The sequence below is a fragment of the Lutjanus erythropterus genome, chromosome 2 (assembly GCF_056507025.1).
Source record: "Lutjanus erythropterus isolate fLutEry1 chromosome 2, fLutEry1.hap2, whole genome shotgun sequence".
Lineage (NCBI taxonomy): Eukaryota > Metazoa > Chordata > Actinopteri > Lutjaniformes > Lutjanidae > Lutjanus > Lutjanus erythropterus.
The window spans coordinates 28,190,636-28,217,266 of NC_139318.1; the positions used below are offsets into that span (position 1 = coordinate 28,190,636).

Consider the following 26,631-nt stretch of genomic DNA (forward strand, 5'->3'; position numbering starts at 1 on the left):
GAGTCTGTGAGCTCTCTCGATGGGCTGGCTGAGACAGGTTGACATTTGAGTGCGAGACAAGCGCTCCATCACGGGTGGGGACAGATTACAGTCATATTCATATCTCCTCTGGACACCTGCTAATGATTTTATAATTACAGAACACACTCGGTGCCTCTGCCGTGCCCTGGGGTGTGCATACAAGCATACAGAAACACGCACACACACACACGCGTGCGCACACACACAAACACTTTCTTCCACGCACACACTGCACCTCTCTCCTGGCCCCGATAGTCTAGCAATCATTCGTAGAACCAGTTTCCCTAATGGAAGCTGACATTATATCAAACACAATAAAGGATTTCATTTACTGCTCTTCATTAACCCACGCACATCAGCCCATAAGGTACACACACACTTGCACACACACACAGCTCCACTTAGAGTGAAAATGCAACCAGAATAAAGAAGAAAAAGCTAAACAATTTGATTTGGCTGCAGAGAAGAAGTGCTTATGTAAAAGTTTGAAGCAAAGCTGTTATGGAGCTACACGTTCTCACTCCTTCTCTTATCTCCTCCACTACCAATCTCTCCTCTTGTCTCTACCCATCTCTCCCTCTGTCTTTCCATTTCCACTGCATCCTTATATCCCATCTCTACGTGTCAAATGGTATGAAACTCAAGACACTCTGGTGAGACCTCTCCAGTAAGAGGGGGGGGAATACAATCCTCCAGGCTGAGCACACACTCGTACACTCTGACTCTCACACAGGTGCATTACAATTTACGTATGTTAAGTAAGAAATGACTGACATCCAATTTCATCTGGAGAATGAAACGTAAAGGAAATATATACACAAGGGCATTCGTACTAAAAAGGAGACACGTCAAAATCAAATCACAATAAGCCGTCAGAAGCAAATTTGTTCTGCTCATTTTTTCCTTTAGTTTTTATGGCCTGCAGGTTTGCACAAGTGTCAAAAGGTGAACTCATGAAATATGCTTTTCAAACAGAGATAAATTAATCATAGACATGTAGAAATTAGTCAGAGATCTGAAAGCTCTTTAACCACTTTGATCATGAATTGCAGGGGTTGCCTGTTAATAAAATATTAATTCCTGTTCTTTGGCGGAGCCGTTTTTGATTTAGGCGATGTTCAGTCCTATCTTTTACATGGTGCAGACAGACAGTAACATAGTATGTGGACAAAAGTTCTTTTCACTTGTACTTAAATTGTAGAACTAAATGGGGTATCCAGCAGCAAGCAGGTCCAAGTAGCAGAAATGGAATTGAAATACAACCTCTCCTGACAGCAGTCCAATAAACTAAAACTTATGCAGTCTAATACAACAGCCCTGCAATAAATTCTTCCTTCATAAAGGTTATAATGTTCAGTTTTTGTTCCAACTGTTTTAGAGACGTGTTGGTTGATTCATTCCACTTTATGGCCATTGTGGGGGCTCTAATTTGTGGTGCTGTTGAGTTGTACAGTTTATACTGAGAGGTGAGAGTCTACCTTAATTGATATAAATGATGAAGGTAAAATATTAGAAAACCTCTCAGTGCAATGCAACCCAGTTCAACGAAACCACAAACTGCAGCCTCTCAGATGACCATAACCTTGATTTAAAATCACACAAACAAGTGAAACAAACACTGAACATTGTAGGCTTCATGAAGGAAACAGTTTGTATGTGTAATACTAAAGGTCCACTTAAGATCTAACTTTGGCCATATCTGCTATTCATGGTCTTCATCACAAGTGTTCAGCTAAACAAACTCATCTTTAGGGAGGAGTATCGAAAGCCTCCAAACTTATCAATTCTTTCCTCAATGCCGGCAGGTTTCTGACAGTTGCACTGCAAAACAATGATGTCAAGCTGCTTGAAAACACTGCTGGAAACTTGAAAGAAGAAAGAGTCGTGGCAGAGAGGAACAAACTGTCCAAGGCATAGCTTCATTTCAGGAAGAAAGATGACAGCAGTGCTAGTTGTAATGTCTTTAAAATTATATCATCAAGAACGGGTGGAAACACCAGCAATATGCTGAAATATCTGAATATATAACATGGGCTTAAATTTCACGCAAGACAAGTATTTGACACGAGTACCACGTCTGTCACTTAGGGTAAATATTAGCTGTCATCTATTAAATTAATGGTCTGTTTTCAGACAAAATGTCCAAACTGTCTGACTTTAGTTTCTAAAATGTAAATGTTTCTTAGTTTCTTTAGTCTTCTATGACTTATGTGGTTATGGACAAAACACGACATTTGAGGACGTAACATTGGGCTTTGGAAAACATTGATTACCTTTTTCATCATTTTCTGACATTTTCTGAGCCAAACAACTATTGATTAACCTAGAAAATGATCAACAGATGGATTGATAATGAAAGTAATGGTTAGTTGCGGCCCTGGTGAATAACCTGTTATAATAACATTAGTGCCACTCAGGCAGCTTGAGCTGATTTTTTCTCTGACTAACAAAATCTAAATGGAAACGAAAATTGTACAAATATCCTCTCATTTCATCCATTTTAGTTGATGACAGACTGTTGCTGCAGCTCAGGCTACAGCCAGCTTGACTGAATCAATAACGAAACCAATAATGAATTGGACCATTGAGCATAATCAGTAATGGCACTGATATCAATAAAATCTTATCCCTAACTCCCATCCCTACTCACATGGTCATAATGATGAACTAAACAATAAGAACATTAAACAACATTTAAGATGAGCACAACTAAGAACACATTAAAACAACATAGAAATTGTTCTCCGATGATATAACAATGCATTTGAGGGCGGGTTCACACCTAAAAGTTCCTGGATTGAACCAACGTGAGGATGATGCATTGATGATACATACAAATTTCCAGCTGGTCCAGTTTGTATTCACAAAGATAAAAATCCAAACAGTCCAGAAACTGTAAATATCAAATATCAGTCATGTGGAGGAAATGTTTGCCCAGTTTCTAGCTAGATATCAATACCGTCATGAAAACAGGACACACAATTGTACACTTCTGTGATTAGATGAATGGTGTTCGCACCACAAATGTAATGCTCCAGAGTTCACTGAGCAGCGATCCTTTAAGGTGGACCAGAGAGTTGTCTGATCCAGAGTTTGAGCCCAGCGTTTACTAAACAAGGTTAGTGTGAACCCGCTCTTAAATTCAGATAAAGAAAATTCAAATAGAAATGGGAAGATATTATTTATTATTATTTTCATTTCTATAATTCTAGAGTATCTGTGACAAGTTCAAGTCACTGCTTTCCCCTTTCTAGTGTTTCTTTCTATATTTAAAAGTTTATTTTACCTGCACCTCTATCCTGAAAGAAGCCATTTGGTGCCCTGTCTCATCACTTTACAAATAAATGCAGACATGCTGTTGGAGGTGTCTGGTCTGAAAAATATGGCTGTTGTCTTAACCACTGAAGGTCACCAAAATGCCTCTTTATAATGTCAAGTCAATAAAGAGTCAAGCAGCAAACTGAAAATTAAACTGTTGGCCTGGAAGACAGCGAGAGGGGGAGAGAGCTATTGAGCTGGAGTGAAACTCAGATAAAGGAGCGCATGACGGAGGCCTTGGGCGCGGCTGCCTCCCTCTCTCCTGCTCTCTCTCATTGGCATGCTCTGCATCTCCAGGCTTTTAAGCGATTAGGGAGCTGCTGAGACCATGGCGTCCAAGCATAGCTCCATGCAGATGTTCATTTGTATGCCAATAAACAAATGTGCCCCCAGATTAAAGCTCCAATACACAGTGCAAATTCAGCAAAGTGAATGGCATTCTCCATGCACATCTCATCAATGTCTTGCTCCTCTTCAGACAGAACGCTGTGCCTCCTCTAACTGCTCACTCACTTCAAAGGCTCTCACAAAGATGGGCAGCAACCCAAGAGATAGAAGGAATGAGGGAGGAGAGGAAGAGAGAGAACAATTGGGGAAGAGAGACGTCTTGATTATTGTGAAATTAAAAATACGTAATTTAAAAAATATTAAGGTTACATATGCCATGGTTATATTTCATGCCCCCAATTTCCCCCTGTGAATCTGCAATTTCTGCTCTTTAAACGTCTCTTTGTAAACATCCTGCAGGTCACTGAATCCTATTTTCACTTCTTTTCCTCCCTCCCTCTCTTTTCCCTCTCCTCTCTCTGCTGTGCTGTCTCTTTCTTTCAGAGCCTGACACTTCCCCTTGGTAAAAGCAGTTAAATCAGTCTGTGAATATTCCAATCCAGCGATAAGGAGAGGGGGCTTTGTCCTGCTGCACTCTGGGTAATGCTGCTCTCCATTGTTGGCTGACAGGGCTCCATTGAGGAGCAGGTTTTAACGCTGATAGCATCACCACACTGCATGGACACAGTGCCAGATAAAAAGCCTATCCAACATGACACACGCATGCCAACACCTCCCAAACAAGCCCTCAATCTGATCATCGGAGGAGAAGCAGGAAAGAGGTGCTGTAACACCAAATAAAGACAAATAAGATAAACAGGCCATGGCAATATTAACGCTATCATTGGATTCCGCAGGGATTTGATAAAGCAAATGCAATTATCCACATCTAGCATTTTTACGGTATGTGGTGCTGGGGTGACCAATCACAAACAATCTGCTACTCGTTCTGGACCTCCCTGTCCAATCACACTGTAGCTCAGTGTGACACCGGAGCTCCACTTATCTGAGCGAAATGTTTCCAGGTTCCATTTTTCCTGGAGGGCTGACTACAGCTTCTCATTTCACTGATGTTTTTCAGCCATTTTACCACTGCTAGTCCACAGAGTCCTGAAAAGTCACCACCCCCTCTTTACAGGCTGGCTGAGAGTGGCCAATCAACAATCAGCGCCGGCCAAAGGAAACCTGTTATTTTCGACCCCGTAATCATTTCCATCAGATGCCTTGCTGTCCCTCACAATGATTTGAACATTCAAATGACAAAGGGAAGCCTGCTTTAAGATAGCTGCAGACAGGCACCAAGGACAGCAGGGACAGAATACACCAAGCAAACACTAAAACCCGAGCAGGCATCTCTCCTCTGCTACAGCATAACCAGCCTGTCATCACTCACGAAATGACAACCTGGCTGCTCAGACACATCACTTTCCTGGAACACCTTGGTAGACTGGAGCATGAGGAAGCCTCAGATATAAAATATATAGTTTTCCACTGCAGACATCCTCTAATTGTAACAAAATAAGACAAGGCGGTTTAAGGGTTAGGGTTAGCCCAAGATAATGCCAAAAAAACAAAGATATTCAAGTCACAAAGATAGAAAAGCAAAAAAATGGTCAGATTTTAGAAGCTGAAATCAGCAAATTTTTTAACATTACTTCCTTGCACTCAAAATTGTGTTTTTCTTATGTTTGCATCCCCTAAAATGTCTGGCCTTGACTATATCGCCTAGTATCTGTGCAAAATTTGTGACTAGAGAGGTGTTTTTAAATTCCTACTGAAAATACATGGAGATATCTGTGCACTTCTCTAAAATCTGATTCAAACATATCCCGTGAAAACTAGATTTGGTATGCAACAAAATCAAAAGTCAGTTCCTGTAATGCTGGCAAAGAAACCTATAGAAGATGATACAGAAGAAACATACAGCGTAGAGCAGACTTGTCAGTATAGAGAGCGAGGAGTAGCATTAGCTGTGTCAGCCACCGACAGTTACAAGATACAAGCTAACATACAATAGAAACAAAAGGCTGCTGACTACTGTACACTTATCATTCTTATCATTCTTTCATTTCATTTAGAAAGTCAGCAGTTCTGGTGCACAACAGGACTCTTCATCTGAGTCTGACTGAGGCTGAAACATGAAACATGCATGGTTGAATTTCTCTGATGTTTCCTCTAACAGTAACACTAGCCATCTTGATGCACGCTGATCTCTCACCTGCCAGCCTAGAAAAAGAGCATGATGTGAGGCCAGACCCAGAATTTCTGAATGAAAGAGGAGTCCATGTACTTTTCAGAGTCAAAAAACACATTAAACAAAATATTAATCAACATATTACATACTTAGAAATGTGTCTGGAGGGGAACTTAAAACAACTGACTGTCCCGCCATATTTGCTCTGCGCTCCAATAACAGTTGAGCAAAGTTCGTACCCTGGTCAGCTCTCTCCTTTTCCTGTAAAAGCGACATATAGGGTCACATCTTACATTAGCTAATCTTAGCAAAATGCTAGCTAACTAGCTAGTGAATGATTGATGTAGATTTTCTAGTTTAGGAGCTAGAATTTTTATAGCATTAACTAATTTAAGACATGAACATGTATCAACTTTACAGCTCCACTAGCAACATCTTTTATCCATTTTCAAAATTTGTTTCTTCTTGTCATAGATGAGCCTAGCACATAGCATATCTAAGTTCAAAAACAGGAGAACAGAAAGTTGACTGAGGTACCAAGCTTGCTCATCTGTCATTGGAGCACAGATTAAAAAGGGGCAGGACTTATGGAGTGTCAATTAATTGATTATTTAAATTGGTGCCACTAAGCCACAACATCCCAATGCAAGGTAGCTAATGCTGTTGTCATGTTTCCCATCTCTCTATACCCCCATTTTGTTATTTCTACTGTCACCTCTGATTTAAGACATGAAATGGCCCAAAGAAATAAATTTCGATCAATAACCAAATCAATTTAGCACCTAATGATTTAAACTCTGAGATGATATATATCAATGTCTAGATAAAAAAAAAAGAAAATATAGGAGTACAGAAACTATGTGTGTGTTTGCCTTTGGTGCATTATGACTTCTCCTTTTTAATGACACAGCTCTGACCAGAAGGGCCTTTAAAATAACATTTCATGGGTGTTGGCCATGTGTTGAAATGGGAAAATCAAGGTCTGCAGCGTGGCTCGCTGGATTTCTCTGACTATTGATTCCCATCTCCTGTGAGGCAGGGGGATCGATCAGTGGGATTTAGACATGGGGGACACTCTCTCAACCCTCCCTCCTGGCTAGCACGCAGCATCACAGTTGGGCAAACTCCTCCTGACTGAAGGCTTTACTGACACACCTGAACTTTTCTGCTCCTCTGTGTTCTTTTTATCTCAGCATTTCTCATTACCTCTTCCCGTACTTCAGTGTTTCTTTCATTCTGAGTCATCTTGGACTTCGCCAAATGTCCCCGGACTCGAGTGCAGAACAGCATGAGTTTTCAAGAGGTCTCTCTTGAAGCAGCAGAGAAACATTAGGGGTGAGATGTGGAGGGAAAAAAAAAAGGCCACAGAAGAGGCCGTAGAGAGAAAAGAGTTGAAGCAGAGAAGAAAAACAAAAGAAGGAGAAAAGGACATTTCTACCTTGGAGAGCACCACTTAAAACAAATTACAGCGGTCTGCAATCAAGAAGCTGAAATTACCAAACTGTTGGGTCACCACAGCAACCGAAAGCCTGATCAAAGCTGTGAGCTGATAGAAAGTGAGGAGACGACAGAAGGATAACAGAGCTCAGGAGCAGGGAGAGGCTGCAGTCAGGAAGGGAGTCTAAGTCTGTACTGACGTGACATAGGGAAGACTGGGGACGGTTTTAACGGCAGCGGTTGCTACAACTCTTATTTCTCCAATCAGAAACATGTTAGAGTGATGAGACTCATGCTGACCATCTTCAGTTAGACTCCCTGCCAGGAAGACAGAGGACATATTCAACATCTGCTAATGCATTTATGGAAAAAAAAAAAAGAAACACACACACACAAAACCGCCCTCAGTTTTCTACGGATTAATCAAGACTTACATAGTGTGAATCGTTGTTTAATTGTGACATGTGTAGCATGTGTCCATCTCAATGTGTCTAGCTAGCTAGGTATTGAAACAGCTGCCCCCAGGGTTGGGATCAGCTGTAACATCTGACTTGTTCCATTCAAATTAACTGTCAATGATATGTCAGATGTAATCACATTTAAATGGCAGGGTTCAACGTTAATGTTGTTTTTCACTTGTTATGATTAGCTGTTATCAAATAACAAAGACTAAAATTGATTGTCATGTTGAGTATAGGGCTGCAACGTCTATAAAATGTCATAAAATAGTGAAAAATGTTCATCTCAGTTTTTCAGAGTTCAAGTTAATGTCCTTAAATGTCTTGTTCTGTCAGTCAAAAACCTAAAGATATTCAGTTTAATATGATAATAGACAGAGAAAAGCTTGAAATCTCCATATTTGAAAGGCTATTTTTGCATGAAACATTACTCTAACCATTAATAAATTATCAAAATAGTTTAGTTTTAGTTTAACAGATTCATTCTTTTTTTTTACCATTTGCCCACTGAGGCAAGTAAGCTGCTAGATGTACTAGCCGACAAGGCATTTTACTTGCCCAAGGCAAGTGGGCAATCCTTATCATTGAGCCCTGAATGATATGGGTAATAAGTAGACAGATGTAAGTTTAATATATAAAGATTTGGTTGGTATCGTCCAAATAATATCTGTGTAACAGCAAGGTGTTGCAACCATCTCTTTTTGATGTGTCCGTGTGTGTTAGCATCCATTACAGATGCATCTTAGTACTGGGTACAGCTTGGTCCAGTTTCTACTGAGGCACCCACACCATCAGATACATTTGATAGGGAGGAGGCTCTGCTAAATTGTAAACTGTGTAGGAATTTCTCTCCACACAACCCCCCCTCCTCATTTCTTTCCCTTCCAGTGGCGAGCAGATGGAAGTCCGTTCTATGGCTCAGGATTCAGTGATAACACTGTTTATGAGTTCCATTACGTGCTCGGCAGGCTGCGAGCACTCTGTCTCGGCGCAGCCATAAGGAAGCAAAAAAAAAAAAAAAAAAAATGCTCACAATGAAAATAGATGCAGTTTATTTGTGATTATACAATGTGGCTATGCTTATCAGTGTTTGAAATAAGCACTGTGCACTTAAAAAGGGCTCACATAGCTATAGTCCAAAGTCCCCCTCTCATGCCTCCACTATGGAGATCCCTTAGAGTTTTGGTTGTTGTGGTGCAAGACAGCTGGCAATATCAATTTTATTTCTACTTTTGCCTTCGAAAGTTTGCATCTAATTTTAAAAAGAGGGACAGATACAGTGTGCAGTTCAGGAAATACAAACCAGGCAAAATGAGCACAACATGATGGTCTGTGCATAAAACAAACAAAAAAACGATAGAAATCACTTGCTAAAACACCACTAGCTTGCTAATGATTGTTTATCCATATTCCAACCCTGTCTCTTAGAGATTATGTTTGATGAAACAGTATAAAAAGTTCATATCACAATTATGGTGACCAACATGATCATGGTTATGATTATTGCAGTATTGTTAAAATGTGCTGAAAATGTTCCAAACATACTGATATACACACTGACTACACATTGTTTGTGTAGGTTTAGGGAATAAAAGCATTTTGGTTAAGTGAAACACCATAATTTTGGTTAAATGTAATTTTTCAAGTCACCGCTGACTTGAATAATTTTGTAGTAACTACAGGTGGGTAGTATAATGTTAGATTGCCTATTTCGGCAAAAAACAACTAAAATGTGTTGCTGTTGAACATTTTACTCATAAGTTCAGTGTGAACATTTTTTGCAACTTGCCAGGCAGGTTAACACTATTTCCTCATTACGTTAAATGCACAATATGTCTGCCAATCTGTACTATCAGATCATGGGAGTTGTTATCTTCACTGTTAAACAAACACTGATGAAATAGCTGATGAAATTCTATCTGACATGACTCAGGCAGAAATCATGTTCATGACAAGGTGATGAAGTTTTTTTTTGTTTTTTTTTACGAAAAAACTCTTCCTTTCTCACTCTCCCGTGTATGTTACATATTATAGCTTAAATAGAAAGAGTATTTCAGTTGGTATTAAGTTTCCCTCAAATGTATTTGCTGCTGCAAATTTATTTTATATAAATGTTATTTCTAGGAGACAGGGCTGCATACTCTCTTGTGGGTTTATCTCGACTAATTACAGTATAGGAGGAACAAAAAATGTCACATTTTAGCAGGAAAAGATTTATAACAAATACCAAAATGCATGCTTGGACAAATGGTCCATTGCTGCCTGTTCTAGTTAATCCAGCGAAGAGATGAAAACAGAGGATTGGCAACATTTCCAAATGACAATAAAAGAGGAGAAACAACATAGAAAATGAACATGTTGAGAGTGGAGCGAGATGAAACAAAGCCAGAGTGAGGCATCTCTTCATTTCTGTCTATTTTTACCAGAATCTGAATTTGAATCTGTCAAAGGCAGCCCTCATAAGACTAATGTATTCTGTGGCTAATGGAGCTGGTAGCTTCGAGGGCTGGGCTGAGAGTCGCCACAATGATTCTCACTCATTTCCTCTGAAGGGCCAATTATCTCAAATAGAGGCATTATGAAAGGAGCCGAACTTGGTCAAGTGAACAAACCTTTGCAACCCTACCTAGTGCCCCTTGTGCTTAAGGTCATGTTGCACCTCTGAGGGGACCTATTGTGACTTTAGGAAAGCGAATGTGGCTAAAATACTGGATTAATGTAACTACTGCTGATCCCCACTAAAATGTATGTGAACAAAGTGTGAACCAAGAAAGATAATTGATAACAGCAAATGCAGTTGGACATCTTTAGGTTCGACACTGTTCACATTTGAACCGATATGTTACCAGTGCCTGAAATTGGGAAGAGGTACCTGATGGTACTTTCACCGTAATGTAATTTCTGTTGTAAAAAAAAGTCCAAACTTCTCCATTTTAACATTGTTATTTATTTTGAATATTTTGTTATTTTTTATATAAAATCCCTCCCTCTCCTGTCTCAAACCTGTCTCTACAACCTGCAGCCTGTTATTCTGTCACTAAGGCAACGGTTTTGTCTGTCTTGAAGGAAGCACATGTGATATCCTGCCTGTTATGTTGTTGTTGTCGTTGCCACCACTGTGTTTGCATACTGCAATAGTTTCCATTAATACTGCTTGCCTGGCACGTTAAACACCACGTCAGGCTAGTAAACCTGACAACTCACTTGCCCGACCAGGTAAAATGGTAAAAAGGAATGACATTACATAATTTTGATAATTGATAAATTGTTGAAGTAATTTTCATGAAAGAATAACAAAAGAAAAAGCTTTCAGTCTCTCAAATACCAAGATTTCCTGTGTTTCTTCATTTATCATAGCAAACTGAATATCTTTGGGTTTTAGACTGACAAAACAAGACTTCTGAAGACATCACCTTCATCTGGAATGATTAATTTTTAGTATTTGCTGCCATTTTATAGATATTGCAGCCCTAGATTAAACCTGACAATTAACTTAAGTCTCAGGTGGTTTTTGTTGTTTGTTAACCTTCCAATAAATAAAATCATTTCTACAGACACAAGTAAAAATTGAGTTTGGGCAAGCAGACCCAGTGGGCAAGTGAAAAAAACCCTTTAATGTTGAACCTTGGTATGGAGGGTTAAGGTCCGCTGTTTAGACACCAGGTGTGCTAACGCTTGCTGCCACTGCTGCAGGTGATTTTGCTTTCAGGCTATGAAAAACGGCACACTCTTTAGCTTTTAGATGTACTGTATTTTGTATTTGGTTAGACATGCTGTCTGCATTGAATTTGGAATAGTTAAACCACACTTGCGACCACTTTCATGTCATTACTGCAGGGACTCATTGTGATTGGAACAAGCTGCAGGGGAATCTTGCTCCCTCTTTTTCTCTGTCCTTCTATATTGTCTGATACCGTCTCACCCAGGTACCGAAATTAGGCACCAGTTGATTTAACATGAATCGGTCCTCTGTAGTACCGACAGAATTTGGTCGGTACTCTTAAAAGTACTGAGTTTGGTGCCTAACCCTAATTAGCATTGGGAGGTTGAACACTGTGTAGGCGGTGTACTGTATGAATAGTATTTGTAGGTATTACAAAGTTACAGATGAACATACATGTGAGAGGAGCCAGAACGAGGTCACAGGAATACTACTGTGTTATGTATGAGGGTGGGTGGCTGAGTGGAGATGAAGAGAGAAAGAGGCAGAGGGAGAAGAAGAGATTGTGTTGTCCTATGATGAAAGGCTTGATTGATTAGAGAGTGATGATTGCAGTAAATGGCCTGGAAGATGGCTCCATCTCTGTTTCCCGTTTTCTCTGTCTCTTTTACCTTCTTCCCTCACTCACTTGCTTTCTCACTTACACCTCTCTCTCCCTCCATGCCTCTCTTTGTCACCCCCCTCTCCCTGGTTTCATCATGGCAACCCATCAACAGAGTGCCTCTCTCTCCCCTAATGGCACAGCTATTAGCACTAATGCATTTCAAACGTACAGCAGCTGCCACATCACAATCTGATGGAAAGTACATGTCTTCCTCCAATCTCCGCAATCTCTGTCCTTTTCTCATCCAATCTTGTGTCTCTGTTCCAATGTGTTGCACTTCCTGTCGACCCTCCTTCAGCTAAGCGACAGTGGTCATCATCTGCAGCCAGTATACGATGGGAGATGGGAGTGGTTAAACAACTGACTGATGATAATGTAGCAGATAACATATTGGTGATCATATCATTAATTTGAAAATGATGCTTGCCACAGGCATTTTTTTCCATTTTGTAAAACTTGCAACACAGTTTGGTTTTGAAAACAATTCACGAAGTTGCCGATTTACTGAGACTCACAAACCTAGATGATGCCTTTTGCATATATTATCCAACATCACTTAATCACTGAATGTTTAGGGATCAGCAGCAGCTCAGAGTAAAGACAGGAAAATACATCTTAAAACCTGCAATAACCTATTTTTTGGCCACTTAGAAGCAGCTCAAAAACTCATGAACATTGACATATTATCACTCAAGTTTATGGCTAACAAACATCAGTGCTGGAAAGTAACTAAGTACCTTTATTTAAGTAATGTACTTAGGTACAGTTTTGAGGTATTTGTACTGTCTGTACATTTTGTGCTACTACCCCAGTACATCTCAGAGGGACATATTAGTTAGTTATTTTTCAAATTAAGATTTTACATTAAACAAAAATAAATAAATAAATAAATAACAATTAGATGAAGATTAATCCAGTGCCTGGTCTAGTTTTGCCCCTTTGAAATGTCTCAGATGTTTGTGAGTTGAGTTGTTGTGAGTTGGGACTTTTCCCCAATAAATTTTAAGATGGTTAGCCAATATTTCACATATTAGAAAAAATGTCCAAAATAATGATAGAAATTTGTAAAGAAGAACTTTTTTCCCTTATTACCTCTCCCATTTATCATCTCACAACCCTTCAAATTTATCTTCTACCTTTCGAGGAGCCTGACCCCTCGGTTTGAAACTACTGGACAAAACTGCATAACTTCCCACTGACTGTTACTAGTACACTGTGGCATCAGAATTTATCAGCTAATAATGTATAATAATATTATACAATATAATTTTCAGAACAAGCACTTTTGCTTTTGATACTTAAAGTACATTTTGATGATAATATTTTTTTTACTTTACTTGTATTTGGAATACTCAGACATTGTGGTCTTGGTACTTTTACTGAAGTATAAGATCTGAGTACTTCTTCCACTTCTGGCAAACAGTGACCTGTTTGCACCACCAGCAGAAACAAAGCTACATTAGCACTTGTTTGGAGTCGTGTTTCTGGGCACCTGACGAACACAAGTCCAACATTCACTTTCCTTTTAGCTCCATTTTTTAGCCTGTAAATGCTCCACTATTTTCTCCAGCTAGTTGCTAACTTTGTCTGTGCACCATTTGGTGCTGAGCTGGTAGTGAAAGGTGGGTTTTAACAGCTTTTTCATTGGAAACTGTGGCATGCTTTGGCTGAAAATTACACTATGAGAGCCATGAGAGTGAATAAAAACAGTAAAGCTGTAAGCAACAAACAACAAATAGGCCTAGATAATGGAGCTGTAAAGTAACAGAGTTACCTCAGATAATAATTCTGGGTGATAATTCTTTATGAGTACATCACTGTTAGTAACCCGTTCAACATACAAGTAGCCATGTGATCACTGTTTTCATTAAATAGAGATTTCATTTAAAATGTTGATTACAGGTGCCTTAAGAGTTTAAAAAAAAAAGAGTTTTCTTCAAACTAAACTTTATAATCTCATATTATTGAAGAAGCTTATTTCACTAATACATTTGTATTGATGTAAAAAGTTCACCAGAATTGTTTAATACTGTACATGTTCCCACAGAGGGAGGCATATTTCTGATGATTATGTAATTGTGAGGATAATTGTTTGTACTGTCCTTGTGAAAAGATCTGTTAACCGTGGGCTAACCATTACAAAGTATTAAACTCTCAGCATGAGTCACTGTCACTGAACCCACACATGACCTGAGCTAAACTAGGCCAAGCTCAGCATTTATCATATATTCAAACTGCATGCAAAGAGATAAAAGAAGTATGTTTTTTTTCTGGGTTAGAAAAATGTAAAATGCATCAACTTTCATTTTAAAAAATAACACTTTGATAACACAACACAAATAACACTTTGATAACACAAAGCAACCCACTTTAACATACAGAATCCCTAAGATATCAACAAATACATTATTCATAATTACACTGTGATCAGTTAAGACAACACACACACACACACACACACACACACACACACATATATATATAAATCATATAAACATCACTGATGGCATACAGAGCTCAAGTCAGATCTGGTGTTATTTTCTCAACCTTTAGTTTTCAAAGACTTTGCGAGAACTTGTGATTTCAGCACTTAAACACTCTCTGTGTTAAACTGTAGGTTTTATTCAGCACATAAGGGAAGTCATGTTTTTGCAAAGCTAGTATTATATTTTTTATTGTTAGACATACTGTACTGAGTCTTGAATCAGATGCTGAATTATGATTTTTAACAGGACTGTCTTCTTTAAGTCTTCCATAAGTCCCTAAGGTCTTTTTTGTTGAGTTTTAGTCATTTTTATGGTCTTTTTAAGATGTTAGTTGACATTCATTGCTTGAAAATGAAGATCCAGAGATGTGCTATGCTCTTTAATATACCCTACACTTGAAGAGATCATTCTGCATGAGTGAATTCCATCTTTAGAGGAACAACAACACAATCGTTTAATTGAAATACCGGCTTCAATCAACCAATCGCCAATATTTTCAACTAAGAATTTCTCCAGCTGTGATTTTTTTCATTTCTTATGGTTGGCCAAGTGTGTTAATGAAATTTTATCATCGTGTTTTAAATGTCACATTAAAGATGTGTTTCTGTTCTGTAAGATATTTGAATTTTAGGCCAAGCTGCTCCATAGACCTTCTTATAGTGGACATTGCTTAAAGGTCCACTGTGCACAATTTACAGGGATTTATTGGCAGAATATTACAGAAACTGAATTTAATGATCATTATTATGTTTTTGTTAGTGCACAATCACCTAAAAAGAACTTTGCTACCTTAGAGTGAGCCATTTTTATCTACAGAGGGCACAGGTCCACTTCTGTCATGTTGCATTTATAGATGCTGCAACTCTAAATTAAATTTGACATTGCTTTAGTATTTGTTGGTAATTAATAACCGCATATAAAATAATTTGCACAGTGTCAAGTAAAAAAAAAAAAAAAAAAAAAGTGGTGTTCTGGCAGAACTATTAAAAGTTCTGTTAAACTATTTTGAACTGAAAAATACCCAGGAAATCATATCACTGAGAGAAACCCACTTTGGCTTTCTGTAAGGAAAAGCAACATCTAAATCTCCTCCTAAATTTAGTTTACACACACAGTCAGCTACTGAGACCGAGAATTGTTTTATAACCTGATTCTGAAATACAAAAATTAGAAAAGAGTGACACGCTGATGCTATCCTGAAAGGTTTCATAGTGCTCTGCTTCTTGGCTGCCAGTTTTTAGTTTACAAAAAATAGCAGAGTTTTCATATTTGGCTCTGAAGTTGCCGCTTCTCCCCTCGTCCCTTTGAGAATTGCAAAGCAGCGCTGAAATGACTGCGTCGCCTTGGGATGACTCTGTTGCCAACACAATAGTCGAGTGTCACAGAGGGATGGGCACCTGACCTTGAGAAATCAGTGGCAATCCAACACTTTAATGTCTATTTCACACACCATTTCATTCCAATGGATTTAAAACCCTGAACGACCAACACAACAGTTGTTACGATCAACATTTTGACATCCATAATGTTCAGCAGTCACGATGGTCAGAAAACTGGCTCTGCAGTTAAGACCAGGAGAAAGCTCAAATGTGTGTGTGTGTGTGTGTGTGTGTGTGTGTGTGTGAGCGAGAGAAAGAGTGAGGTCTTCCCATTGCTACGGTAACAGCTGCGATGGCAGCCGCTATGAGGAACAGGCGTGTCATTGAGTTTCTATGATGTCACCACTTTGGCAAGGCGAGCAGATGGGCTGGGCCAGGTACAGAACCTGCCGTTAATAAACACATACAAATAAATACCCGCTCGCCGACAAACACAAACAACCACATTATGCTTTTCGAGCCGGAGCACCGGTGCACACACACGCACACGTGGGCACACACACACACACACACACACTCACAAAATTCTATCAAAACGCACTGTCTCTCATGCATAAACACCTTTTCTCTTCATTTGACAGACTGCTCCACCCGCTAGTTTAAGATGCAACGCATTTCTTCTAATATGCCCAAAGAGCATGCAGCCCTAATCTAATTAGAGTGTCAGTCAGCAGAGTGTTCACCCAAAGAGAAATTAGGAAAGCACAAAATCTACAAACAGGAAAAAATCTTCTTGCGAGCATGTGGCATATCTACTGCTCCCACTCCTCCTTCCCAACACCCCCCTCCGCCTCTTTGTGAGATTTTTTTTAATGGTTTCACAGTCGCCCCTGCTGAGATTCATTACCTGGCCTGATTATAAAGGCAAATGAAATCAGCTCCAATACATTATTAATAGAAGAGCACCATTAGGATTCATTTGCAGTATTTGCAACAATATGATATATTCCAACTGTTTTCATGCCTGATTAAAGACACATACAGATAACCGAAAAAGGTATATGAATGTGATGGAGGTGCAGAGGCTGAGGTTGGGTGTGAGGCTGGACAGAAAGAGAGGTGGAAACAGGAAGAGAAAAAGAGAAAGCAGGGTTTGTATGGTGCTGGAAATCCTTGAAATCACTTGAATTTTGATGTAGTGTTTGTAAGGTCTGAAAAGTGCTTGGATTTTGAATAAAGCGCTCGAAACTGATTTAAATTGCAACTGACCACTCAAAATCCTGAACAGTTTTGCTCTGTGCTCCAATAACAGTCAAGCAAACTTGGTATGTTGGTCAACTTTCTCCTTTTCCTGTAAAAACAGCGTATAGAGACACATGTTAAAGGTATTACAAGGAAGTTTTTTGTTGTTGAAATCTTCTTCTGCTTCCTTTTAAGTGGTTAATGTACTACTCACTGTGATGTTGCCTGGGACAATGTAAAAACAGGCTTGTTTCATCTGATTTCAAGAGGAATCTGACCTGCTGGCAGGCATTTAGAATAACTATATAGAAATAGTCAGTCTTCTTGCAAACGGACATGTTTGCTTATGTAGGTGGTACAGAGACATCAGTATTAAATTTAATTTCATAACGTTTAAAAGCTCCTTGTAATACCGTTAACTAGTGTTAGCAAAATGCTAGCCAACTAGCTAACTTATGATTTATGTACATTAGCTAGTTAGTTAGCTAATGTTTTGCTAAAATTAGCTAACTTAAAATGTGAATAAATATCACTTTTACAGGTGAACCAGTGACATCTTTTAACCATCTTCAAAGTTTTCTTTTAAAAATAGACAAACCTAACACATAATCTAAGTACAACAAAACAGGAAGGAGAAAGTTGACAGATTTACCACGGTGGCTCAACTGTCATTGGAGCACAGAGCAAAAAGGGGTGGAACTTAGGAAGGTTCAATTGAATTACTTTCGTAATAGATTATTACCTTACTGAAATAAATTACTGAGAAATAAAAAAAAATCTGACATTGGTTCAGTCAGGTTGTACAGGATGACAAGTCTACTTTCAGACAGGTGACACATTTTGAAACATGAAACTTTGTCGTGTTTTCCTTTAATGTGTCAGCCCTCTGTAGATTGCTATCACAAAACATAATTTTGATTGTTTACAGCACAATAATGTCTGTGTTAATGTGATGAAGAAGTGAAGAATTATTTTGAGTGGTCCAACTCAAGGCTGCCATTCCTACAAACACAGTAAGTCCCTGCAATGTTGTTGAATGTAACGTATCATTTGGAATGTTGTTAGAACGTTACTGCAACATTACAGTTACAATGTTACCATTAGTTATGTTGAAATGTTACAACATATCAAGTATTCTATGGTATTTTTGCAACATCCTCTGCATTACATTTCCTATACTTTACATAATGACATTGCTGCAAAGTTGCTACAGTGTCACAACATGAAAAGTGGTGGAGAGGTCGGACAACATACCAGCAACATCTGTGGAATTTCACTTGATAGGTTGCTACAGTGTCACATGTCACGAAAGTTACTTTAAAATGCACCTTGAAAATTTTTGAAAAGTACTTGAATTTGACATTAGAAAGGTTTAGGAACCCTGTAAAAGACAGAAAGGAGAAGCAGAGTAGAAACAGAGAGAGAGAGAAGAGTTTTGGCAGGGGCGGGGTGGATTAAAGAGAGTGCTGGCTTTTCCACTTGAGGAGGTATTGATGCCATATTGGATGCAGCTACTTATGAACAGGTGTGCTGTGTGTGGTCACCGTGACCCCAGCTCCACTTCCTGCATGGCTACACATCCGATTGAGGTGCATCGGAGCCGGGCAGGGAGAGGCAGGCATCAACCCCCCTCAGGCCTAAGATGAAGGGACAGCCGCACTGCAGGTCCCTCCCTCGGACCGGCAGGGAAGGAGAGGGGAGGGGTGCAGCCCAGCTACCCCAAGACTACAGCTTCAGAGTGTAAGCAACCATGAATAAAAATGGACTTTGCAGGGAAGTAGGGCTCATAATTATTCGTTTTAAATCAGTTAAAGCCTTTTCTCAAATATCCCCCAGGAGGCGCTGGGTTAAAAATCCATTTGTGGGAAGTGTACCATGACAGCGAGCTCGTCTCCCTGGAGACAGAGGATATGACAGTAGGGAATGTGCATGTGTATCTGTCGGGTGAGGCTATATATATGTGTGTGTGTGTGTGTGCGTGTGTGTGTGCATCAGTATGCACGCATGTTTGTGGGGGCATTTGAGTGTTTGCAAATTTGAGAGTCAGCGGAGCACGCAGGCTCACAAACACACACAGACAAACACAGAAACCAGAGTAATACCATTTCTCCTTTTTTTAGATTTCAAGAGCGGATCTCTAGTGTTTTAAAGGTCAGCTGCAAAAGAATGCAATGTTCAACTTCCAACTGTGGCCTGTGAAACAAAACGGACAGACGGCTCTTAGATAATACTGAAGACCATGAACACAACAAACCCAAAAGTAAGCCATTACTGTGTAGTGTATAGTTTGTGTACACATGTAGGACTGCGTTTGTGCGTTTTTTCCATGTGAATACAATTAGATTTATTGTCACATTGTCTCTGTGATGCTGATCACATTGTCATTAAAGTGGTACAAGTAAAAGAGGGGAAAAGAGCTAAAATTGAGAGGAAGTTGGAAAACAGATGGGAATGAGTAGTCCATAGGAAGATAAACCAGTTTGCCTGGAAAAGGAAAATAGGAAAGAAGAGGTCTTGGAGAAGGAGGGAGAGGAGTGGGTGTCCTACTTTACCGTCACACCATCTTGCCATACATGCTCCCTCTGAAGCAGCTCCGCCTCCCTGGCCAGTTTCTACAAGGAAACACAAAAACAGCAGTTTGAGTGTCAGACGTCAATAGGACATTGATTTGTATGTGTGTGTGTGTGCCCGAGTGTGTGTGCATGCATGTGTGTGTGTGTGTGTGAGAAAGAGAGACAGACAAGCAAATGGGGAGATGGGTGAAGTGACCTTGTGGCCTACAAAATCTCGTACAGTTAGAAATGAACAAGGCGCCAAACAACACTGTACCCGTACAGTACTGGTTCAAAATAGTATGGCCACAAACCCTGATCAAAAACTGATGGTGGACTGGCTAAACACACATTAATGCTTTTAGAAGCTGGAAATTGTAGCTCAAATTACTTTGTTCTAAAAGTTATATATATTTTTTTTAATTCTTGGCAATATTCAGACAATGGAACTGGGATGTGACAAAATATTCTGTTAACAAAAATTGTGCTTAGTAAATATTAAACATTTGCCATAAAATGTTGGTGACATTCTTATGCCAACAAACGCCCGTGTAAACACAACAGGCAGTACTGGGGTCAGCAAAAACTGTTGAGGTCATGTCCATATATTTTATGATAAGTCAGTATGTACATTTTCATGGCAGGCCTTCAGGTGATTAGAGGGACAAGAAAATATCGATAAACTCGAATCACAATATTAAGTTTTGTCATACTGTACTGATTCTCAAAACAATCTATCATGATACATGCAAAGATTTGTCACAGTGATTCATTTTCTGTTGTTTTTAAACCTCCAACCACTAGAGAACAATGTTATGTATCTTCACTGCTTTGACTAAATAAAAAAGTAAACTTTTTTAAAACTCAGATTTTATGCATAGGATGGTTTGTTCTTTATATTGTGACAGTTTTCCTAAAATTAGATTTAAAAATATCAATATTTAACCTTGATTACAAGATACAATATATTGAATTGTGACCTGTGTATCGTGATATGCATCACATTGCCAGATTGTTGACAACCACAGTCGTAGAATGATAATGTATATTTAACTTACAGCTGAGCTGCCAGAGGTGTGAGACACAATGTAAACAAATTGGTAGTACCAAGCTGAGGCACAGATCATTATTATCAGTGGTGCTGAGGTAGATCCACACCATCCATACTGTCTGATCTTGACATTTGCAGGTTGGTTTTTAAGCTGTGTGTACTTTTCCCTGCTAGCGGTAGTTTGTTTGCCAAAGAGTCAACAAGATATTTGTCCATGCTTGTAGATAAGAGGTAGACATTAGCTACAAAGGTAATGTTTGCTGTTATTCTAAATTCATGGCTTTTGCTGCTGTCAGGTTGCTGGTAAGTGTCACAGTCACATGCCAATACAGCTCAAAATACATGGTTTGATCAACTATCTGTTGGTAAACTGAAACATCTGCACACCAAGACTTGAAAAAATAAAACAGAATGAAAATTTCATATCAGGATTATAGTGACCAACATAATCACATTCATCAGTATTATTGCAGTATTGCTAAAATATGCTGTATTGAAACCCACAAATAAAATTAAACACTGCATTTTTTCTGCATGAACATAAAATAATAAAATAGCCAATAATATATGTAAACATATAAAACCCCTCATCAAATGTGCATTTACATTAAAGACACCATGTTGCTGCTGCACCTGCATCTGGCAGACTGCTGATAGCTTCACTTGATGCTGGATAATATTTACTATTTTTCAAAACACGGTAATCAAACACGGTTTTTATGATAATTAAAATTTCAAATGCTAATAATAACCATGTAAAATTCTACCATAGTTTATTGTTAAGTTGTTTCATCCCTAATGAATTGAGCTGAATATTTAATGTGCACATGCTTCTAATCTAATACACACTGTCTGTTTATACTGTGTGTATCAGCTTTGAAGTTCTAGGACCTGTGCATCATACACTTCTTCTTCTTTTTAGTATCATGCACTGGTGCACACATTTTGGTTGTTTCACCATATCCACCCAAAATGCTTCATCTACAGACACAGACAACATGTACAGACAAGGAGTGTCTTCATGAGACCAACAAAGATGTAAATTTCTTTCTTTTGGATGCTTTTTCCCCACACAGAGGAGACATGACATCCACTTCACAGAGCAGATGGAAATGATGTCACTGAAAACACTTCTCAGTTGTAGCAGGTGTACACTGATATTTTGTGTTCTGAGTTATGTGGAAATAACAATTATCCCCGTATGATTTCATATGGGAAGAAGCATTACAAGTATGGTGTGCATTAAGAAAAGAAGAGAAACAATGGTCTATGTGCTTGAATCTGGTTTGATGTTTTGTTTAGTTTCATTTATTTATTTTCTTTTATTTATTTTAGATTTTCTTTTGTTTTGTTTTTGTTGTTGTTTATGTAGGTCTTATTTTGTTATGGCATCTGTTGTTTTGTTGTTAAGGTTGTGCATCTTTGTTTTGTCATTGTGGAAAGTGTTCAATGTATATTCTGAAAAATCTGAATAAAATCTTTAAAAAAAAAACTATGTAACAAATTACAACTACTCAAATTTTTTTACAAGGACAGTACAACTCATTATATTAATGGATACACAGTTAACAAAAGACTATGAGGTGAAAGAATAATTACATAAACTAAATAAATAACAGGAAATAATATTAAATAAAAATAATAATACAAGTAAATAGCAAAAAAAAAACAAAAAAAAAAAAACACACACAGTCAAATACATTTATTAAGTTGTGACATGCTTGTCACCAAAATATCTCAACTATTGTACCTGAACATTAGTATCAGCCTACAATGGACCAGGTCAAAGGTTACAGTGAATCCACAGTTGATAAAGGTAGCTTTCCTATATATTCAATAAAGGGCTGCCAGATCTTTAAGAAGGCATCGTATCTGTTCTTCAGAACGTAGGTGATCTTCTCCAGAGGCATACAGTTCATCATTTCTGATATCCATTTCCAACACTGCTCAACTTATCTTATCCCTCTGTCATACCAAAACTTAAAAATTTGATTATCAGAGATCATTGGTATGAGTTTGTTTTTCCACAAAGGTGTTTTGGGAGACAAATCATTCCTCACTCTGATAATTTTATGAACCTCATACCATGATCTAACCAAGTGGACAGTGAGTGGATTCTTGGTTTTACTAACAATACTTCTTAAATTCCACTTATAAATAAAATCACTTTCCACCTTTTCATCAAGGTCATGAAGTTCAATTTGTGTCCAGGGGGGCGCACAACATCGTTCAAATAAAGATAGGAGAAATCTTATTTGTGCTGCCCAGTGGTAAAATTTGAAGTTAGGGAGTCGGAGGCCACCCATTTTATAATCCCACGATAATTTCTCCAAGCTCACCCTGGGTACTTTATGGTTCCAGATGAATTCGCTTATGGTTTTATTAAGGTTCTTAAAGAGACTATTAGGGAGAGGGATAGGAAGTGACTGAAATAAGTACATTAACCTGGGCAAAATATTCATTTTTACACAGCTGACTCTGGTAGGGGTAGGTCTGTCCACCTGTTTAGATCATCTTCTATTTCCTGAATCAATGGAGGATAGTTCAGTTTGAACAAGTTCTTCAGAACAACTATTCAAATTGCTATAAATAAGTAATTTTTAGAGTACTAAGTATGCATTACACTATATAATCTACCGCACTACTTTTAAGATCATATTTCACTACTGATGCTTACAATTTGAATAAACACCCAAACTTTTCATCTGCATTTCTGTAGCTAGTAAGGTTATCTGATCGCAAAAGGGCCAAAGAAAACCATGACACACGGATGGGAAAAAATTCTGCTGCAGCAGCACAGGTTTGGACAAGTGACCATGACTGACCAAAACAGCAGGAGTTCGAAGTGATTCAGAGAGCAGATCTGGAGAAACAGAAACTCATTTTAATTAAACGCCTGCTAGTGACAATCCATTAAACATCAATGGTTAAAAAGTTACTAATATTGTGGGTTTTTTTAGAATAATATTTTGTACTTTCACTTGGTATTTTTAAAACGAATAGCTTTACTCGTAGTTGAGTAATATTTCAATAATCTAACAGTACTTCAGGTTGCGTACTGAGTTTCAGTTCACCACAGATTATATTAACTTTTTTTTTTAATATTCTCATCTCAAGCTCGCATCAAACATCACTACCCACTGATGTGCTTTAAGAGTCTAACATCATTCAACGTGATGTAGCTCAGGCTTATCTCTGAAGAAGCTTACTGTATGTGGGCTTGCATATAGGAAGTCATTCAAGTGGCAAATATGGTGAAGCCTCAGAGTCTCTCTCCCTCTCTGCATCCCACCCTCAGTATCTAGGTTTCCCCAGGCCTCTAGGGGGCGATCTTGTCCCCGTCCCAGAATAGTGCGATCAGCCGTAAAGTCCCAGGGCTCTGAAATTACTAACCCTATTTAGACCCCAGCTACAGGACAAGCTCATTCATTTGTGGAGGCACACTGAAGGAAGCGTTCCCCTACCACGAGAGGCTTTTTATCTACCAAAAACACACACAAGACATAAACTCTCATTATAGTAAAAGCTGTCCTATTTCTATTAAGAGCGCCCCACCCACCTCATCTGTGCAGACCCTCCCACTCGCAGCCACACAGACACAATACAGCTCCACCTCCTCTAAACACACACACACACACACACACACACACACCAGAATATCAGTCCAGGCTCTTATGGGTGTCGTATGGGGACATTAGTGGAGCATAATAGTTTAAAGTATGTACGTAATGTGGTACTACCAACCTCATTTGAGACACATAATGGCAGAAAATCTGGACCATTTTGAGTCCTCTGTGTTCTTACACTTTCGCATTGTGCTTTTAATCACCTGAACAAGCCTTAAATAACAACGATAAAATTTCATTATTTTCCTAATGAGACAATAGGCCATTGAAACAATGGAATGAGGATCTAATTAGCCCACTGAAATTATTACCAAAGAGTCCATTAGAAAAGACAGTAATTGTGTGTTTTTTTTCCATGAGAGAGGGTCAGCCTTGCTAAAGGGCAGCACCACCGTGGTAATCTCTTGGTGAAACTATGAACACCACATTTTTCAATTAGGGATAAACACTGAGCAGCTGAACAATAATCTCGCTGCATTTCCAGGTCTGAGCTTAACCGGAAAATTAAAGCCGTGTGATTTCACTCTCTGTCACAACAGTTGGAATATGTCATGTTTTTTTTTTTGATTATTAAAGTTACTATGAGGAGTTTTTAACTGGTTATAAAACAGTCTCAATTTAATAGTGATGTCTCTGTAAGAGATACAGGCAAATGAGACAGTTGGCCCTATACTAAGCCCCTCCTGCGACCAGCAACTGTCCAATCATAGGTTAGCCACTGTAACTAGGGCACTGCAGGTCTGTCAAGTATTGCATTTCTCTACAAGTTGAAGCAGTGTGCACAGGACTTTTACAGGAGTGTACACCTCCTAAGAGGACTGTATTTCATGAGTCTGGACAGTGGCTTCTTTGTTGTAGTCTTTGGAAAACATAAAACACAAGCACTGATGTGGGGAATGGATTCAACTTTCTCTTTATCTCCTCTAACGTAAGCTGCAAGCGTTAGCATATCCACCTAACTAACATCAGCTTACTAGCTGCGGTAACATTAGCTCCACACAAACTTGTGTTAGCTAACACTGCATTTGCCAAACTCATGGCTTATTCCCAGGGGTTAAACTCGTTATGTGTTTCCTTTTCCCACGTTACTGATAAACGTTACTGATAAAGCCCATCACTGGGTACTAACAAAATAAGAACAAATCGTGGACATGAACAAAAATAAGAGAAAATTTATCCAGAAATAGCATGAGGCCCAATATGTGATAAGATTGTCTGTTTCATGTGACCAGGTCAGATTCTCTGTGAAATCAGATGAAACAAGCCAGTGTTTACATTTTCCCTGACAAAGGTACAGCCAGTTAAAAGAAAAGAGGAGGAGATTTTTCTTTCAATAATTTCATTTTTGGTGCATGTTGTAATTTGTGGTTGTGGTGGTGGAAATATTACCACTTTTGTCTACCGGAGCCTCCACAATTAACGCAATATTAAAGTTTCCTTGTTGTAGCTTTTGTACGTAAAGTTATTTTTGAGGATATAGAAAAACAAGCATTTACAGAACTGTTTCCAACCTTTTCTTCCTCTCAACCCTCTGTCATGATCTCTGATCTAGCTACCCTTTCATCCCCATGGCTCAGTCTTTTTCTCAGCATTTAATCTGTCAGTAGAAATCTCGACTTTGTCCCTTTAGAAAATCCATTTCTCTCCCCCTGCGTAGCCCACACATCTTTTTTAACTCCCAGTTTCTCCAGCTGCCTCTCCCCCGGTATGTTTCCTCCCTCTCCCCCTGGTAGGCCACCATTTCTCTGGGACCCTATCTCTTCCCGAGCAGCTTAATGCAGTCCCCCTGCTCCAAAACAGCCATGTGTCTTCATGTGTCTTTCCTTCCTCTGTGTTGGCCCAGATGGATGGGCAACACAAACAGCCAATGAATCAGAGTGAGAGATGTGGGAAGGAGGGGGGCAGGGATATATCATCTATGCTGGTGGCTGGAGCCCAAGCAGCTTAGAGCACTGGATGAGCATAGTGAGATCAGCACAGTACAGCACAGATAAGCTCGGTACAGGCCCACACAACACAGCAAATAACACTACAGCAACACAGGCACAAAGACACCAGAAGAGTCGATGACATGAGCGCAGACCCTCTAATGTTATTGCCATTGTAACCTTGACACAAAATGCATCACATGTTGGGCCATTTGTCACCGAGCCTTCAGGCAAGGTCAAGAACCATAAACACAACTCAGTAATGGATAGTGGCATGCGAAGTGCCTCCACAAGGTCTATGGCCTTAAACAACACACAATTGAGTCTGTCATGTATGCAAACAAAGG

General features: G+C 39.0%; 1 protein-coding gene across 1 annotated transcript in view; it reads right to left on the reverse strand.

Annotated features, from left to right (window-relative positions):
• Positions 1–26,631, reverse strand: part of cacna2d2a (calcium channel, voltage-dependent, alpha 2/delta subunit 2a) — a 212,519-nt gene that overhangs the window by 86,369 nt on the left and 99,519 nt on the right. The window contains exon 4 of the mRNA XM_084736056.1: positions 19,680–19,739. Coding sequence (XP_084592182.1) covers positions 19,680–19,739 — 60 coding nt within the window. The remainder of the gene's footprint in view (positions 1–19,679; positions 19,740–26,631) is intronic.